Source organism: Trachypithecus francoisi, unplaced genomic scaffold, assembly GCF_009764315.1.
Source record: "Trachypithecus francoisi isolate TF-2019V2 unplaced genomic scaffold, Tfra_2.0 Lachesis_group16, whole genome shotgun sequence".
Lineage (NCBI taxonomy): Eukaryota > Metazoa > Chordata > Mammalia > Primates > Cercopithecidae > Trachypithecus > Trachypithecus francoisi.
Window position 1 is genome coordinate 96,109,613 of NW_022681461.1, and position 17,491 is coordinate 96,127,103.

General features: G+C 57.5%; 2 protein-coding genes across 13 annotated transcripts in view; both read left to right on the top strand.

Annotated features, from left to right (window-relative positions):
* The first annotated feature begins 33 nt into the window (after positions 1-33).
* On the top strand, positions 34-8,649 carry ENTR1 (endosome associated trafficking regulator 1). 4 transcript variants are annotated; one of them, XM_033238543.1, is made up of 9 exons: positions 38-167; positions 256-405; positions 2,757-2,869; positions 3,139-3,537; positions 4,567-4,640; positions 5,342-5,453; positions 5,863-5,925; positions 6,434-6,573; positions 7,619-8,649. In XM_033238543.1, the coding sequence occupies exons 1-9, from the start codon at positions 98-100 to the stop codon at positions 7,704-7,706; spliced, it is 1,209 nt and encodes a 402-aa protein (XP_033094434.1). In that variant the 5' UTR covers positions 38-97; the 3' UTR covers positions 7,707-8,649. The 4 variants fall into 4 exon arrangements, with proteins under 4 accessions (XP_033094436.1, XP_033094434.1, XP_033094433.1 ...); XM_033238542.1 differs by having other exon boundaries at positions 7,678-8,648; XM_033238545.1 differs by lacking the exon at positions 256-405 and having other exon boundaries at positions 34-167; positions 7,678-7,903.
* A 2,020-nt stretch (positions 8,650-10,669) lies between these two features.
* The window catches only part of SNAPC4 (small nuclear RNA activating complex polypeptide 4), a 28,885-nt gene continuing 22,063 nt past the window's right edge, over positions 10,670-17,491 (top strand). The window contains exons 1-8 of one of the 9 annotated variants that reach the window (XM_033238549.1): positions 10,676-10,760; positions 11,794-11,884; positions 12,469-12,607; positions 13,861-13,907; positions 15,208-15,375; positions 15,553-15,678; positions 16,097-16,175; positions 16,644-16,725. In XM_033238549.1, coding sequence (XP_033094440.1) covers positions 12,478-12,607; positions 13,861-13,907; positions 15,208-15,375; positions 15,553-15,678; positions 16,097-16,175; positions 16,644-16,725 — 632 coding nt within the window. In that variant the 5' untranslated portion in view covers positions 10,676-10,760; positions 11,794-11,884; positions 12,469-12,477. The other 8 variants (XM_033238552.1, XM_033238553.1, XM_033238551.1 and 5 more) reach the window with 8 other exon arrangements.

The window sequence follows — 17,491 nt, forward strand, 5'->3', positions numbered from 1 at the left end:
CGGGGGCGGACGACACGGACCGCACCCCGGGCGGAGCCGGGGCCATGGAGCCGCCGCTGCCGGGCTAGGCAGGTCCTGCCCGGCCTGGCCCGCGGCGATGTCGGGCTACCCGCGCCGCCCGGGCGCCACCCCGCTGTCCCGAGTCCGGAGCCTCGCCATTCCCGACGGTGAGCGGGGCAGGGGCCGAGTCCAGCGGTTCAGGTGGGCGGCGGCTGCCCCGGCGCGCAGTAAAGTCGCTGTTGTCGTTGCTTCCAGCTCCAGCGTTCTATGAGCGCCGGTCTTGTCTCCCCCAGCTAGACTGTGAGCGCCCCCATGCCAGGGACCTGGACTCCCCCTTCTTCGGCATTCGGCCGGCCTTTATGTGCTATGTGCCCAGCCCGGTGCTGGCTTCCGTGGGAGACACAGGTGAGAGACGAGGGCGCCGGCCCCGGGGACGCCTCCAGTTCCCGCGCCACCTGTGGCACCTCCGCTGCCGTAAGAGCTCGTCCATTGTCCCAACAATGAGCACGGCGCTCACTGCGTGCCAGGCACTCGGAATTCAAAGGCGGAGTCCCCTGCTGGGAGCTCACAGTCTGGTTGCGGGGAGACCTCCCCCCAGACAGACAGTTCCAGTTCAGGATGGTTAGTGCCCGGGGAGCACGGGAGCCGGCCCGCTTTCCTCGTGGGGCTGAAGTGGGGGGGCCTTCACCCCAGTGGGCGGTGATTGGAAACCGAGCTGGAGCATTCCATCTGCCTCCACAGCCGGGCTCTGGTTCATCCTCGTTCTACCCAAGCAGAAGTGCTGCTGGGTGCCCGGGGTGTGCGGGAGTGTTTGTGTGGCTATGCCGGGGTCCGAGGACATTCAAGGGGTGTCACAAGACAAGAGGACACGCTCGCTCCGACTGGGCTTCAAAACCTACTGAGGAACCTCTTTGAGACCACAGACACCAGGGCCAGTCTGTGCGAGTCAGGCCATCTCCAGGGTCACAAGTCCGGAAGCTTGTGTTTTTTAAAGTTCTGTTGGCCAACCGGGCGCGGTGGCTCACGCCTGTAATCCCAGCACTTTGGGAGGCCGAGGCGGGCTCATCACGAGGTCAGGAGATCGAGACCATCTTGGCTAACACGGTGAAACTCCGTCTCTACTAAAAGACACAAAAAACTAGCCGGGCGAGGTGGCGGGCACCTGTAGTCCCAGCTACTTGGGAGGCTGAGGCAGGAGAATGGCGTGAACTCAGGAGGCGGAGCTTGTGGTGAGCCTAGATTGCGCCACTGCACTCCAGCCTGGGCGACAGAGCGAGACTCCGTCTCAAAAAAATAAAAAAGAAGGTTCTCTAGGCTGTGAGAACCACTGCAGTGGAGACTCCATGTGCAAAAAAACCAAAAACACAAATGTGAGGTCATAAAGACTTCCTGCCATCATGGTGGGTGACATTGTTTCTTTGCAGATTTTGGCTCTGGAAAGGGGAAGTGTTGTAAGCAGAGCCCGTCAGGAGCCCACAAGACATAGTTTGGAGGTAGAGTAGTTCAGTCACCTTTTCTTCCTGTCTCCATCCAACACAGTGCCAGGCACGTGTCTGGTGGCAGGACTGTCGATGTGACGGGCTATGTGGTGTATCTGGAGCCCAAAAGAGCAGGTGGGGGTGGGATTTCAAGGGTTCGTCTTGACCCTAGAGTAGGAGCGAGGTGCAAGGGCAAAGAACCTGAGCGAGGGAACGTCAGGGAGCAGGGAAGTCCCACCTCGGGGGCTGGGGCCACAGGAGCCGGCTTTACATGGGGCTCACAGTTGGGAGGGCCCAGCGTGGCTGCTTAAGTCCCTGGAGGGTGGGAAGGCGGCGAGAGGGAGAAGAGAAAGGTAGGCGTTAGCTAGGTTACCTAAGTAGGAAAGTCAGGAAGAGGGTCAAGGAGCGCCGGATCCCCAGTTTTACAGCACCTGAGGAGCTTGTTGTTACTGTTGTTGTTTGTTTTTTTGAGACGGAGTCTCGCTCTGCCACCCAGGCTGGAGTGCAGTGGCACGATCTCGGCTCACCGCAAGCCCCGCCTCCCGAGTTCACGCCATTCTCCGCCCGCCTCGACCTCCCACAGTGCTGGGATTACAGGCGTGAGCCACCGCGCTCGGTCACCTGAGGAGCTTTGAGAGCTTCCAGCACAGGTTGACTTCACACCAGGGAACTGGTGTGCAGTGGCCTGGGTCGTTTTAAAGCTCCCCAGGGGAGTTTTAGTGGGCAGCACGGTGTGGGAGCAGGGGCCGGGGGGTGGAAGGAGAAGATTTCAAATGCAGACGCACATCCGTGTCACTGCCCACTTTCAGCCACCTTCACGCTTTTTTTTTTTTTTTTTGAGACGGAGTCTCGCTCAGTCGCCTGGGCTGGAGTACAGTGGCACGATCTCGGCTCACCGCAAGCCCCGCCTCCCGAGTTCACGCCATTCTCCTGCCTCAGCCTCCCGGGTAGCTGGGACCACAGGCGCCTGCCACCACACACGGCTAATTTTTTGCATTTTTAGTAGAGATGGGATTTCACCGTGTTAGCCAGGATGGTCTCGATCTCCTGACCTCGTGATTCACCCACCTCGGCCTCCCAAAGTGCTGGGATTACAGGCGTGAGCCACCGCGCCCGGCCTCCTTCACGCTTCTTAGTGCCGCCTGAGTCATGGTAGAATGACAAGCATGGCTACCCTATCTCACAGGTGGCCGTGCTCTGGAAAGACAGGTGAACAGGAAAGTTTCTTTTCAACGCTCTTCAGTGGACTTTATGCATTTGTGATGTCTGTTATTTCAGATGACAAATTTGAAGATCTTGAAGAGGCAAATCCATTCTCCTTTAAAGAGTTTCTGAAGACCAAGAACCTCGGCCTGTCAAAAGAGGACCCGGCCAGCAGGATTTATGCAAAGGTAAATCCACGGCATTGTGGCCGATGGCTCCGTGGGACGTTTCCGTTCTGGCCTCTGCAACTTCCTTTGGAGGAGATTGTGCACGAGTGTGGCAGAGCAGGGCAGGCATCAGTGCTGGGGAGCAGCTCTGGGCTCAGAAGCTGCTGGGCTCCTTCCAGTAGATGAGATTGGGCCTTTCTTCGTGTTCTGAGGCAGAACACAGAGAAAAGATGATGCACTCCGAGTTAGAAGCATGGCCTCCACTGGTTTTTTTTTTTTTTTTTTCCCAGGTGGGACTTGACCACAACTCCCCACCCTCCCAAACCGGGGGGTATGGCCTGGAGTATCAGCAGCCATTTTTTGAGGACCCGACAGGGGCCAGTGACCTCCTGGATGAGGAGGAGGATGAGGACACCGGATGGAGTGCGGCCTACCTGCCGTCGGCCATCGAGCAGACTCACCCCGAGAGGGTCCGTGCCAGCACATTGCCCTGCAGCACATACCTTTCCTTTTTCTCCACCCCGTCGGAGCTGGCAGGGCCTGAGTCTCTGCCCCCATGGGCATTGAGTGACACTGATTCTCGCGTGTCTCCGGCCTCTCCGGCAGGGAGTCCTAGCGCAGACTTTGCGGCTCATGGAGAGTCTCTGGGAGACAGGCACCTGCGGACGCTGCAGATAAGTTACGAAGCAGTAAGTGAGCTTTGCGACGCCCTCTGGCACAGCGCCTGTCCGAGCAGCCTCTCCCAGGGAGAACCTAGAGCCATCCTGCCTCCTGGGTGGCCTGGTTTGATTTCCAGGACAAGACGACTTGCGTAACAGCCTGCTATCCACTTTCCCTTTGACTTTGCCTCTGGTTACACGTGTGAATAGAACCGGCTAAAGAGGACTGGTGAGCTAGAAGCTGTGAATTGGATGCAGTTGGGCACTTAAAGGGCTGTACCCTCAGGAAAGGCTGGCTGCAGTCGTCAGCTCAGGGACATCTTGCTAAGTATTCTAAGAGGAGGAAAATTTTTAAAAAATTATAGTCACCTAAAAGGTTATAAGCTGTGAGTAAAAAAAATTTTTTTTTAGCTGGGCGCAGTGGCTGACGCCTGTAATCTTAGCACTTTGGGAGACCGAGGCAGGTGGATCACGAGGTCAGGAGTTCGAGACCAGCCTGGCCAACATGGTGAAACCCCTGTCTCTACTAAAAATACAAAAATTAGCTGGGTGTGGTGGCAGGTGCCTGTAATCCCAGCTACTCAGGAGGCTGAGGCAAGAGAATCACTTGAACCCGGGAGGTGGAGGTTGCAGTGAGCCGAGATTGCACCATTGCACTCCAGCCTAGGTGACAAAAGCGAAACTCCGTTTCAAAAAAAAAAAGAAAAAATTTTTGTTTTTTCCTGAGACAGTGTCTCACTGTGTTGCTCACCATGTTGGCCAGGCTGGTCTCAAACTGCCGACCTCAAGTGATCCACCCGCGTCGGCCTCCCAAACTGCTGGGATTACAGGCGTGAAGCCACTGCCCCTGGCCTCTGAGTAAAATTAACTGGCATCCGTGACCACTTTGAAAAGTGCCCGCCTCTGTCCGTGGTCTTCCTCTGTAGTGCGCTGCAGGTGGACACTGCACTGACCCAGCCATCTCTGCTTATCAGGAGGCTCTAAAGCCAGACTACAGAAGCGCACACCCTTTTGAGCAAGACATGCTGACTTTCTAATAAGGATGTTCTCTCTCCACAGCTGAAAGATGAAAATTCTAAGCTGAGAAGAAAGCTGAATGAGGTTCAGAGCTTCTCTGAAGCTCAAACAGAAATGTATGTAAGCTTTTAGTTAGGAATGCAATCCACAACATCTAACACAGAGGGAAATCCGTTTTTAAATGATAACGAAGTAAAGTAAAACCAGATCTGGGTTTTATTGTATATAAATGTTCAGCATCCAACACGTTTCTGTGTTCTGCATAAAAGTTTATTTTGAGACAGGGTCTTGCTGTGTCACCCAGGCTCGAGTGCAGTGGCACAATCACGGCTCACTGCAGCCTTGACCTCCTTGGCTCCAGTGCCTCCCATCTCAGCCTCTTGAGTAGCTGGGACTACAGGCATTTGCCACCCCACTGGCTAATTTTTAAATTTTATTTTTGTAGAGACAGGGTCTCACTGTGTTGCCTGGGCATGTCTCAAACTCCTCGGCTCAAGGAATCCTCTCGCCTCAAGCTCCTAAAGTGTTGGGATTATAGGCGTGAGCCACAGCGTCTGGCGAAGGTTTATTTTAAACTTTAGACAAAAAGCCACCAAATTCCTTGTTGGAGCAGCAGTGCTGTGAGAGTCCCTCCCTGCACACCTGCCTGGTCGCCAGCTGCAGGTCTAGACTGGAGGCTGCTGCTGCCTCCCCACTATGCTTGAGGCCCATTCTATCACAGGCTCTTAGCGGGTTTTATCTGGCTAATGAGGTATCTTTTTGTAGTCCTCTTAAAAGTAGACACAGAAATTAACAACTCGGGTTTTTCTTTAACAAGGGTGAGGACACTTGAGCGGAAATTAGAAGCAAAAATGATCAAGGAGGAAAGTGACTACCATGACTTGGAGTCGGTGGTTCAGCAGGTGGAGCAGAACCTGGAGCTGATGACCGTATGGGTTTCTTTCTCTGAATCGGATGAGCTGGGGGGGGCAGGAGCGCTCCTGAGAAAGTGCTGCTGTCCTCAGCAGCTGCTATAGCCTGCCCTGGGGAGTGGGGCCATGTGGCTCTCTGGGACCGGTGTCCCTTGACATCGCTGTCTCCCTGTGCCTGGGGATAGCTGGCCCGTGAGGCCATCCATGGGGAGTGGGGGGCCAGAGCACAAACGCTGCACGGTGAGCCCTTCCCATGGGTGGTGAGAGTGGAGGCAGGACTGGGTGGGGCACGGGGCTGTGAAGGGCCACAGCCAGGTTGGGTGACCTCCTGCTCCCTGCGTTGAGGCCCGTGTCTGGTATTAATGTGAGGACATCAGTGATGCTTTTTGTGGTTTTTTTTTTTTTTTTTTTTTTTTTTGGGTAACAGAAACGGGCTGTAAAGGCAGAAAACCACGTCGTGAAACTGAAACAGGAAATCAGTTTGCTCCAGGTAATTGAAGGAAGGACTTCAGTGTTTTTCTTTGATTTGTGGAATCACATAGAATCAGTTTGCTCCAGGTAATTAAATAAAGGACTTCAGTGTTTTCCTTTGATCTGTGGAGTCACATAGATAATGAATTCAGGAAGACAGAGATAAAAGACCCTGCTGGGGTTTCCCCTGGGCCCAAGCAGAGAAAGGACTTCAAATGGGGACAGCACCTGCTTCCTGTTGGGGCCTGAAGTAGAGGGAGGCCCCGGAGTTCTGTTGGGACTTTGGGGTCTGGCACGGGGTGTCCACTTGTAGGAGTCCCTGTTTCCATAAAGGTAGGTGCTAGGCATATACTGGAGTGAAGGGGAAGCCGTTAAGCCCCCAGTCCCAGAGGCAAGCCCCCAGTTAGGCCAGAGCACCCGTCCTGAGTGCCAGGCCCCCATGGGTAAGTCCTCACCTCGCTGGGTGGTGACTTTTATCCGGATTGCCTTGGAGCTGCTCTCTCCTTAGCCATAACCGTCCCCCCCAGGCGCAGGTCTCCAACTTCCAGCGAGAGAATGAAGCCCTGCGGTGCGGCCAGGGTGCCAGCCTGACTGTGGTGAAGCAGAACGCTGACGTGGCCTTGCAGAACCTCCGGGTGGTCATGAACAGCTCTCAGGCTTCCATCAAGTGAGTGCCTGGGAGGCACTGGGAAGCCTGGCAGGGAAAGGGGCGAGATTGGAGTGGTCGTCAGTGATACTGGGTGGGGGCCTAGGCTGACGGCACCGTGGCTGGAGGACCAGGGAGCCACAGGGAGGGACACATGCTCAGTGGTCCTGATAGCTCTCTGGGTCACTTTGTGGACAGACCACAGGCTTTCTGACCCGCCTTGCAGTGTCCAATCCCACCTGGGAGTGCAGACAGCCCCACCACCTGTGGACACTAAAGCTCTGAATAAAGGAAATAGTGGTAGTTTCCCTCGTGGTGAAAAAGCAAATTCCCAGAAGGCCCTGATTACTGTGCCTGGCTGGGGACATGCCAGCCACCATCACTGTTACAGTGGTTAGCGTCTGCCGCCCACTGGGCTGAGTTCTGCAGGGCGGTTTTGGCCCCCAGAGCACTCCCTGTGGACAAGGGAGCTGTCTCCTGTGAAGTCAGGTATGGGTCCCCTCGAAGAGGAGCTAGGAGTGGAAAACCTGTGGTTCTCCCCTGAGCCCCACCCTTTCTCCCAGGAATCCTGTCCCTTTCTGCCCCACAAACCCCACCCCTTTCTCCCTGGAACCCCTCCCCTTTCTCCCCCAGAACCCTGTCCCTTTCTCCGTGCCCCTGCAAATCCCACCCCTTTCTCCCTGGAACCCCTTCTGTTTCTCCCCCAGAACCCTGTTCCTTTCTCCCCCCAACCCCGAATCCTGTCCCTTTCTCTCCCCCAGCAAACCCCACCCCTTTCTCCCTGGAACCTCTTCCGTTTCTCCCCCACAGAACTCTGTCCTTTTCTCCCTGGAACCCCTCACCTTTCTCCCCCAGAACCCCTCCCCGTTCTACCCTTCCTCTGTGGAAGAAGGCCCTTCCCCCACCACGGAAACCCTCCCTATTCCTCCCCCTGGAGACCCGCCCCTTCCTCACACTCAGAACCTCTCCCCTTCCCCCACCCCTGGGAACCCCTCCCTTTTTCCCCCCACCTCCCCTGTGGACCCCCTGTTCCTTCCCCTCCAGCCCCTCCCCTTTCTCCCCCCAGAGCCCCATTGCTGTCAAGTAGCTGCTGCCACCCATTCTGGTATCCATGCTTGCTTTCAGGCAACTGGTTTCCGGAGCTGAGACACTGAATCTCGTTGCTGAAATCCTTAAATCTATAGACAGAATTTCTGAAATTAAAGATGAGGAGGAAGACTCTTGAGGACCCCCTGGGTGTTTTCAGCATGAAGCTCTGTGTATGCCCTGAAATCACCACCACTTGATCTGAATGTGCAGTTGTGTCCTTAAATATGCAGTCTTCACCCAGAGTAAAGTGTTTATCGCAAGAGTCCAGTGTTGTGCCCTGAGCCAGTTCTTGGCCACCGCAATGGGAGCAGCCCTGGCCGAGTTGCCCCTGTGGTTTCTATGCAGCCCTTCGTGGCGAAATTCCTGCGGTCTTATAGATTCTAATGAGCTCTTGGAAGACACTGTCATGAAAGCCAGCGATTTTAAGAAAAAGAGCGGTTCTGGAATCAGTGTTTTCCAATCCCATCCCAGAACATCAGTTGTAAGATAAGTACAATTGATTGTCCTTGATTTCGTAAGTAGAACAAACACTAAATGTGCCTCTGAGGTGGCCACCCTGGGCAGGGACCTGTGCCTTCCGCCAACACTCAGGGCTCCCTCTGGCTCCCAGGTCACTCTGGTGGCCCCAGCGGCTGGTCCCTGTGGTCATAGCCCGAGTGCAGAGGGTCCACTGCATGGCTGCTGCTGTCCTCCCCCAGGACCCACGGGGACCATGGCCACACATTCCATGCTGTGAAGCTGTCCAGATGCTCCTCTTTGGCTGGGGGTTCTGGTGGATGTTTCAAGTAGCATTTTGTACACTGCAGTTTAGAATTCAGGAATTTCAAGTATGTGTAGAGCACGCCCGGGTGTGTGAGGTCCTAGCTGCCTTTCTGACGGCCTCCCGCAGAGGGAAGTTAACGAACTTTAATGCCTTTTTGACTATTTTCCTATAGACTTTTTTTTAAACTTTTTTTTCTTCTGTTCCAGTTGATAGCTTTCTTATTTAATAAATTCTGCAGTTCACCACACTGTCTCTTTTCTGCTGACTTGGCCAGTCCCTGGAGAACGTCATGGCCTTCCACACCTGACTCGCTCTTGCCCTAACTGGTACCTTGTGCTGGCAGGTTCTCTTCAGGTCCTCAGCCCTTAGGGTCAGGGGCAGACTCAGACCACTGCTGCCTGGGCCTGACCACAGGCACCCATACATGATGGACATGTGAGTCATGCAGCTGCACATTTCAGAGCTGGACAGACTGGATTCTAGCGTTGGATCATCTTTTCAGATCATGTGGTTGAATTTTTTAAACAAGGTGTCTGAACTGCTAGATCCCTCGTCTTAGCTACAGGTGAAAGCCAGAGCTTTCCAGCAGTCACTGTGGAGTGGTCCTGCTGCCTAGCCCCATGCACCTCCCACTCCTGCCGGTTGGTGAAAACAGGCTCTGGATTCTGTTGGCAGAGCTGCCTTGAGACAGGGTGCTGTGGTTGGAAAGTGCCCGAATGAGGTTCTGAGTGTGCAGGCAGCTCAGGGAGCCCTGTAGCAGCAGGATGGGGGCATCCTGCAAGGGTACCTCAGGACACAGACCTTCCCTGAGGCCCTTCGGAAGAGACAGCATTTGATGGGGTGGCAGTCACAAAGTCCAGATGGCCAGGCAGGTCCCATCCACCAGATGCATGGGAAGCAGGGTGGTCCCTGGCCCTCATGCCAGCAGCTCATGGAGCAGATGGGGCCCAGGGAAGCGCGGTGGGGATGGGCACGTGGGTTTTGCACACCCCTCTCTTTTGTTGTCTGTGTTTAAAGTGTTTGATAGTAAGAAGTTTAAAAATGCAACTTACAGGCCGGGCGCAGTGGCTCACGCCTGTAATCCCAGCACTTTGGGAGCCGAGGCGGGCGGATCACAAGGTCAGGAGATGGAGACCATCCTGGCTAACATGATGAAACCCCGTCTCCACCAAAAATATAAAAAATCAGCCCGGCGTGGTGGCGAGCACCTGTAGTCCCAGCTACTCAGGAGGCTGAGGCAGGAGAATGGCGTGAACCCGGGAGGCGGAGCTTGCAGTGAGCTGAGATCGCACCACTGCAGTCCGGCCTGGGGCGAAAGGGTGAGACTTCCGTCTCAAAAAAAAAAAAAAAAAATACAACTTGCCTGCCTCTGCCTCTGGATTTCCAGCCCCACTCAGGCAGGTCACGACGACACAAGACTGAAAGGAGGCACTCAAGGAGCCCACAGCCACCTGGTTCCATCCCCTCCATCTGTTTCTTGCCAATCCCTAGCTCCCAGCCTGGCCTCACCTGGGCCTAGCCCTTTGCCACCAAAAGCCCACCTCCTGGGTAGATGGGTCACACCCCCTTTATAGTTCTCCAGCTGATGCCCCCAGCTCTCCCCAGGCTGGAGTGGAGGCCCCCTCAACTGGCTGGGCCCAGGATGTCTCTGCAGCACCTCTGGTGCTTACAAGCTCTCAGGAACCAGGAACTGTAGGCCCCTGCCCAGCTCCCGGCTGAGTTAACCCTGGCACGTTCCTGAAGGAATGAATACCCACTTGGGGGAGGTCCCCTGGGCAGCTCTCCAGGCCAGGACACCCTAGAGGGCCCAGAGGGTGGGCACAGGGGACCAGGGAAGCGAGTTCTGCGTGGTGTGGGCCCCCACCCTCTGACCTCAGTCTCCTGCACGTGCCTGGAGCTCGGCCTGGCCTGAGCGGTCCTGAGCACGCAGGGCAGGCTCGGGAAAAGTCCTTCACGCAGACTTTCTCATCCGCTGCTTAACCAAACCCCAAGATGTCCGTTAACAGAGGATGAAACAGGCACAGAGAGGTCCAGCGGTGGCCGAAGGTCACAGCCAGTGAGGGCCGGTCTTCCGGGTCGTGACCAGGTGGCCGGGTGCCTGTCCTCGCCTGTCCCCTGCCTTGGGGTCCCGCGTCCACCCGCGTCCCTCCAGAGCGCGCGGAGGCGGCCCCCAGGGCGGCCGCGCGAGGGCAGCATTGAGCCGTTCGCCCCTGTAGTCCCGGCAGGGGCAGCGGCCGTCCCGGCGTGCCCCGCGCCTCGGGAGGCGGGACTTCCGGCGCGCGGCGCTCTTGTTCTGCAGCCGCCGGAAACCTCGAGTCTGCGGTCGCCCGGGCGACGGCTGGGTCCGCGCGAGCAGGTAAAGTCTGCGCACAACAGGTAAGGCGTGGGTGGCGGTTGCAGCTCCCGGGCTCTCTCCGCGGAGGGGGCGCTGTTCCGAGGAGCGGACATCCGAGGCCCGGGACGGGGGCGGGGCAGCGTCCAGAGTCGGGGAAACTGAGGCCCGGCGTGGCCGCGTCCGGCTGAGCCTGGGCGCGCGAGGATTCCGGCCCTGGGAGCCCCTCGGCTGGGAGCGGGCTGCGGCTCCCGCGGGCTCCGAGGAGGCGCCGTCGGGGCGGTCCCGGCTGCAGGGCGCCCGCGCGCGTCTCGGGGACTGCGCCGTCGATTCTGCGGTGGCCGAGCCTCGGAGGGGGTTTCCCCAGGTCCCGCAGCTAGCAGGAGGCGGAACTGGGCCTGGGCCGGGTCTGTCTCCCAAACCGGTGCCTAAATGTCCATCGCCCTGGCGCTTCCTGGGGTTCCCTGGTCCAAGCCGAGTCTGAGTGGCGTCCCCGCAGCTGGGGCGGGAGGGACCGCCTGCTGCGTTCCGTTTTGGTGGGCAGCCCTCATGACCAGCCCTTGGGAGAGGGGTGCGGGGAGAGGGACAGCCCCTGATGTCGGTGGCTCAGCACTTGTGACTTTGACCTCCTTCCTGCCGATCATTGCTCTCCTGAGCAACTCGGGGAGGGGAGGCAGCAGCCTCTTGCGTGAGGCTTCCAAGGGAAAGCGTCTCCCTTGGAAGACGCTGAACCGGCCTGCGGTCGCTGCCAGCTCTGCTTCTGGCCGGCTGTTAGCTGAGTTTACAGGTTCACAAGCATTTCGGGCATCAACAAGGGGCTTTGTGAAGGAGTGAGGGGACCTGGGCTGCTGATGTGGCTAATGGTGCTGGCGGGTGGATGCTTTGGTTGTGTTCCAGTTGGGCAGTGCCCCAGTCAGTCTCCAGCAGGGAGAGCCATGCCAAGGGCAGGGGAGGGCGTTTCTCTTTGTTGTTGGGTGTTTTGGGCTCCGGGGTCTGTGCTAGTAATTCCTTTAGATTTTCTCTGCTAATGCTTCATTCTCCTACTGTCTCTCTCTAGCGTCTTTCTCCCTTCAGACTTCCTAGACCACAGTTCCTAAGAAAAAAGCTTGACAGACATTTGTTCGGTCTCAGGCACTGCCACATTCCAGGTGCTGTTATGGATGCACAGAGAACAGCCAGCCTTGCCTTTGGGTTGCCTTTGAGAGCTTCCTTCCATGGGGGAAGTGCCTATCACCTGGGCAGTTTCAGCGTGTGTCTCTGAATTTTTCTCAAATGCCCTCTGTGGTCCGGCTCTGTGCCATGGGAGAGCAGGATGGCCAAAGCGGTTCACGGGCTGTGTCCTTGCCCTGTAGTGACTTTGCAGGGCACTGCGCCCCACACTTTCTATATTGGGTGGCCCGTTTCTGCGTGGCTTGGTGTGGGAGCAGAGACAGGACAGTGGGACTGCCCTGGTTCATCCACTCCCTGCCTGTGCTGGTTGCAGCCTCAGAGCAGGCGGGAGACCTTGGGGCTTAGGCTCCTGGCAGAGCACATAGCAGGAGTTCATGGGGTCTGAGGTTGCCACTCCAGGGCTTCTTGATTCTGGGCCTGGCCTCTTGATCTTTCTCTGGGGAGCCCAGTGCCCGCTGCTGAGCAGACTCCTGCCATCCCCTGTGGGCGGGTGTGTCTGAAGGAGAATGGGATCCCAGCACAGTCTTGGTTTCTAACATCTTGGGGTGTGTTTTGGAGGCAGGCAGAAGTCATGGATGTAGATGCTGAAAGAGAGAAGATAACACAGGAGATCAAGGAGCTGGAAAGGATTTTAGATCCCAGCTCCACGGGCACCCACGTGGAGGTCTCAGAATCAAGTCTCGAGTCAGATTCTGAAGCAGGTGAGCCCCTTGCACCTGGCCTCCTGGGGTCCTGGTAAGAACAGCTGGTCTGCCCCCTGGGTTCCTCTCAGGCACATTAGGGTATGATGGTAACTAGGTGTCGTCTCTCGGGCCTGTAACCCCAGGGACTCTGGAGGCTCAGGCGAGAGTATTGTTCGATCCCAGGAGTTCATGTCCAGCCTGGGCAACGCAGCAAGACCCTGCCTCTAAAAATAATAACAATAATAAAACGATGGCTGGTACTGCTTAGACCAGGCCCAATTTTTTGCCAACTGGTGTCTGCCTGTACTCCACCCAGAGAGCTTCTGACAGTTCCATGTTTGCTAGCCCCTGAACCAGCTGGCTGTGTGTGTACCCTGGGCTCTAGTCCTCCCAGGGTCTGGCCCTGGCCTCCTTGGGCCTGTGCAGGGCTTCTGGAGTGGACCATTCTGGGAGGAGGGGGTGAGCCTGGAGCTCACCGATGGCAGCCTGGACAGTCCATGCCTGATGGTCACCACAGCTCACACCCCCAGCATCTCTTCTCCTCACATGCACCCCTCCCAATGTGCTCCCCATCCCAATGTCCTCCCCACCCCAATGTGCTCCCCACCCCAAGTGCTCCCCTCCCCACATGCTCCCCTCCCCACACGCTCCCTTCCCCATGTGCTTCCTACCACATGTGCTCCCCACTCCATGTGCTCCCCACCCCACAGCCTCCCCTCCCCACAGCATCTCCTCCCCACATGCTCCCCTCCATGCTGCCTTTATCTTCTGAGCCTACCCCAACCCCACCAGCTGCTCCCTGACAGGAGACCCCCCCCCAGCCTTGTTTCCCACTTCTCCCAGACCTAGGGCCTGCCTCTGAGGCAACCTGCTATCTTTCTCTGTGGTCAGGGCCTCTACGTCCGTGCCTTCCATCTGACTGGAGGAGCTCCCGAAGGACAGGGCCATTTTCTGCTAAGCTTTCTCCGTGTGTCTCTCCAATGCAAGATAGCCTGTGCCGTCCAGTGAACCCTGTGTAGCTTTGTCCCGTGTGCCTGGAGGTCCCCAGTGTGTGGTCAGAGTCTTCTCTATTTAGCTAACCCGGCCTTGGTCCATTGCCCACCCTGCTGTCAGAGAGGGAAGGTCCACTCATTGCAAGCCTCAGCCTGAGGCGCTCTCACCACTTCACAGCCCGGGCCCTCTCCCCTCTGCCCAAGAAACAGTGGTGAACTGCGCCCCCACCCCGACCCAGACGCTGGTCACCAACATTCTGTTGCTTGTGTTTCTGACAGAGTCACTGCCTTCTGAGGACTTGGACCCTGCCGATCCCCTGATCTCGGTAACTGCTGGCCTGATCTGGCTGTGCCACTGGGTCAGGCCTGCCAGCACCTTCCAAAGTGGCCTGGGAGTGGGTGTGGTTTGAACCCATATTGGTTTTTCTGCATTATGAAAATGATGCAGGTTTGTTATAAAAAAAAAAAAAATCAGAAAGCATTTGTCATTGAAATTGTCCCCAGAAATAACCACTGTTAGCAGCTTGGTGATCACACCTCTTGGCTTTTTTCTGAGCTCGTGGCTGTATGCCTCCATCTCCTGCGTGGCATCTGTCACTCATGGAAAGCTGAGTTGTGCACCTGGGTCCTGCCCCTCACAGCTCAGCGCTCTATGCTTCAGATTCCTGTGGGGCAGCAGGGACGTCTCCAGCACAAGTCAGTTAACACAAGCAGCTATACAAAAACTAGCTGGTGCAGTGGCACGTGGCTGTGGACCCAGCTACTTGGGTGGCTGAGGCGGGAGGATCACTTGAGCCCAGGCGGTCGAGGCTTCAGTGAGCTGTGATTGCACCACTGCACTCCAGCCTGGGTGATGGAGTGAGACCCTCTCTCAAAAAAAAGAAAAATACATGAACACCTAAACAGCACATGGCAGCCGCTCTGTGAAGCCAGTCATTATTTTATTAGCTGTCTTTTGTTTACTTTGGAAAACGTTGGCGATTTGCTGCTTCATTTTTCCACCGAGGTAGTAGGTACTGCGTCGCCTCATGTTAGCGTGGCTGTGTGGTCTGCCTTCTGTGGGTGAGCACCCTGCCGTAGCCGTGGGCGCCTCACCGGGTCCCGACGGGCATTTTCACCACGTCCACTTCCTGGCTCTGCAGAGACTTTCCTCCCACACACGCTTGCTCCCCGTGCTTTGCTGGTGATTCACACCACAGGGGCTCAGGACAGAGTTCAGGGTTCACGGGGACGCCCGTGCTCCTGGAAAGCTCCTGCCTCGCAGCAGCTCCAGCCCTGGCGCGTTCCAGGCAGGAGGCTCCACCTGCCGTGGATTAGGAAAGGTGCACACGGGCCGCCTCGAGAGCAACAGGCTCCGCTCCCAAACTCAGACGCCCAACAGGCTCGGCTCCCAAACTCAGACGCCCAACAGGCTCGGCTCCCAAACTCAGACGCCCAACAGGCTCCGCTCCCAAACTCAGACGCCCTCCTGCTGCCCACCAGGGTCACTTCCTGCTGCCACATTGGGTGTTGCTATGCTGGAGCTGCCTCGGTGTCCCAGAGGCCCAGCGATGGGCGACTGGCTCCCGAGGACAGGGCAACATCCATGTCTCATCCCCTCACATGCCATTTCTGGCTCGTAACCAGGAAGAAGAAAGGTGGGGTGAAGCCAGCAATGACGAAGAGGACCCCAAGGATAAAACCCTCCCCGAAGACCCGGAGACCTGCCTGCAGCTGAACATGGTCTACCAGGAGGTCATCCAAGAGAAGCTAGCTGAGGCCAACCTGCTGCTGGCCCAGAACCGGGAGCAGCAGGTGGGACGGGCCTCGGCCCCCGGTGCCCGCGCCTCCCCGCCCCCAGAGCCCCCCACAGCTGACCTCCCAGGTCCAGGGCTCCCCAGCTTCCTGCCTCTCCTCTGCCCGGGGTCTCCTCCACAGGGAGAGTCGTTGCTGCTGGTCCACAGCGGGGTCCCTGCCTTGTGTCTGTCACAGGAGGAGCTCATGAGGGATCTGGCCGGGTCCAAAGGCACCAAGGTGAAGGACGGCAGGAGCCTGCCCCCAAGCACATACATGGGGCACTTCATGAAGCCGTATTTCAAGGACAAGGTCACGGGTGTGGTGAGTGGCCCAGGCCCTGCTCTTGTCGGCAAGGCTCTCTGCACCGTGGGAAGGGCCCTTGTCCCCAAGTCCTGCTGCAGGGAGTCGTGAATTCCCGTGAGTTCAAGATAACATTGGCCAACCTCCTTCACACTGCCTCCTCCGCGGTGGGCAGGCTGCCCTCTGCTCTGCGCTGGGCTGCCCGGACTGCCCTGTGAAGCGATGAGCGAGCCTTCGTGGAGGTGCCAGGGTTGCCTGTGCGAGGCCTGACCGCAGCAGGCCTCATGGATTGGCCGGCAGGGTTGCAGCCGCCAGCCTCACAGTACGGGAGGACAGGAGGCAGGGGGCCCGAGTCCTTTTGTGGACTCTGGAAGGATGTGCTGGGCCTGCAGGGAGCACACGTGGTCTGTGCCTGTGGTGATGCTGTGCACCCTGACAGGGGCCCCCTGCCAACGAGGACACACGAGAGAAGGCTGCCCAGGGGATCAAGGCTTTCGAGGAGCTCCTCGTGACCAAATGTAAGAGCCCCAGCTGGCCATGCGGCACCTCTGAACTCGGGGGACCCCTCCCCACGGCCCTGCTTTCCCCAGTTTCTTCTCAAGTTCTCAGACCTTTCTCTGTTGTGACCTCATGGCTCCTTCAGGCCTTGACCACTGAGACTGGCTCCTTGACCCCTGCCTTTCCACACTGAGCAGGTCCTTTCCAGAACGCCAGTCATGCGGGACGGGCCGGGCCGCACCCTACCCTCTTACTCAGTCTCCCTGCCTTGTCTTGCGCTGCAAAGCCCTGGCAGCTCTGCCCGTGAGCTGGCACCAAGCCTCTAGTGGAGCTATGTCGGTGGGTGGAGGGGCCGCACCTGTGGGCCTGATGTGCTGCTTACTCGCTGTGGGGCCCCCACGACTGCCTGGGGAAGTGCACACCGACCACGGGGTTGGACCGTGGAGAGGATCCAGACCCTCAGTGATGGCGCTGTGGCTTCTCCTCAGGGAAAAACTGGGAAAAGGCCTTGCTCCGAAAGTCAGTGGTGAGTGACCGCCTGCAGCGATTGCTTCAGCCCAAGCTACTGAAGTAAGTGTAAAAACAAAGGTCAAAAATGGCCTTTGGGCTGGGTGCAGGGCTCACGCCTGGAATCCCAGCACTGTGGGAGGCCAAGGCCGGAGGGTCTCTTGAGCCCAGGAGTTCAAGCCCAGCCTGGGCAACATGATGAGACCCCATCTCTTCAAAAAGTAAAAAAAATTAGCCGGGTGTGGTGGTGCACACCTGTGGTCCCAGCTACTCGGGAGACTGAGGTGGTAGGATCGATTGAGCCCAGGAGGTCAAGGCTGCAGTGAACTGTGATTGTACCACTGCGTTCCAGCCGGGGCAACCGAGCGAGACCCTGTCTCAAAAACAAACAGCCTTTCCCAGCCAACAGGAAAAGTCAAGGCTGGCTGATTTGGGCTTAGCAGAGGTTCAGCTTAGCTGCGTGCCTGTTCTCTGCCTCAGGTCCTGCCAACCCGTGGAGAGATGCTGATGCCTGGACTTTATGCCTTTTCCCCCTGAAGGGGGCTTCCTCGTGGCCAGGCGGCTAAGCACAGTATCAGTCCACATGGCCACATTGAGGGGTGTGGCTCGGGGCACGGGGTGGTCACCATGGCCACATTGAGGGGTGTGGCTTGGGGCATGGGGTGGTCACCATGGCCACATTGAGGGGTGTGGCTCGGGGCGCGGGGCGGTCACCACGGCCATGATGAGGTGTGTGGCTCGGGGCGCGGGGTGGTCACCACGGCCATGATGAGGGGTGTGGCTCAGGCACCTTCTCTTCTCTGGGTCTCTCTTTCCCCATGCCTGAAAC

What these genes read in the sequence shown, in the direction of transcription:
- ENTR1 (XM_033238542.1), top strand. Translation starts at nt 98, where the DNA reads ATGTCGGGCTACCCGCGCCGCCCGGGCGCCACCCCGCTGTCCCGAGTC. An exon ending in CCAGCAGGATTTATGCAAAG is followed by an intron (nt 2,870 to 3,138) that starts GTAAATCCACGG and finishes TTTTTTTCCCAG; the next exon opens with GTGGGACTTGACCACAACTC. An exon ending in TGCAGATAAGTTACGAAGCA is followed by an intron (nt 3,538 to 4,566) that starts GTAAGTGAGCTT and finishes CTCTCTCCACAG; the next exon opens with CTGAAAGATGAAAATTCTAA.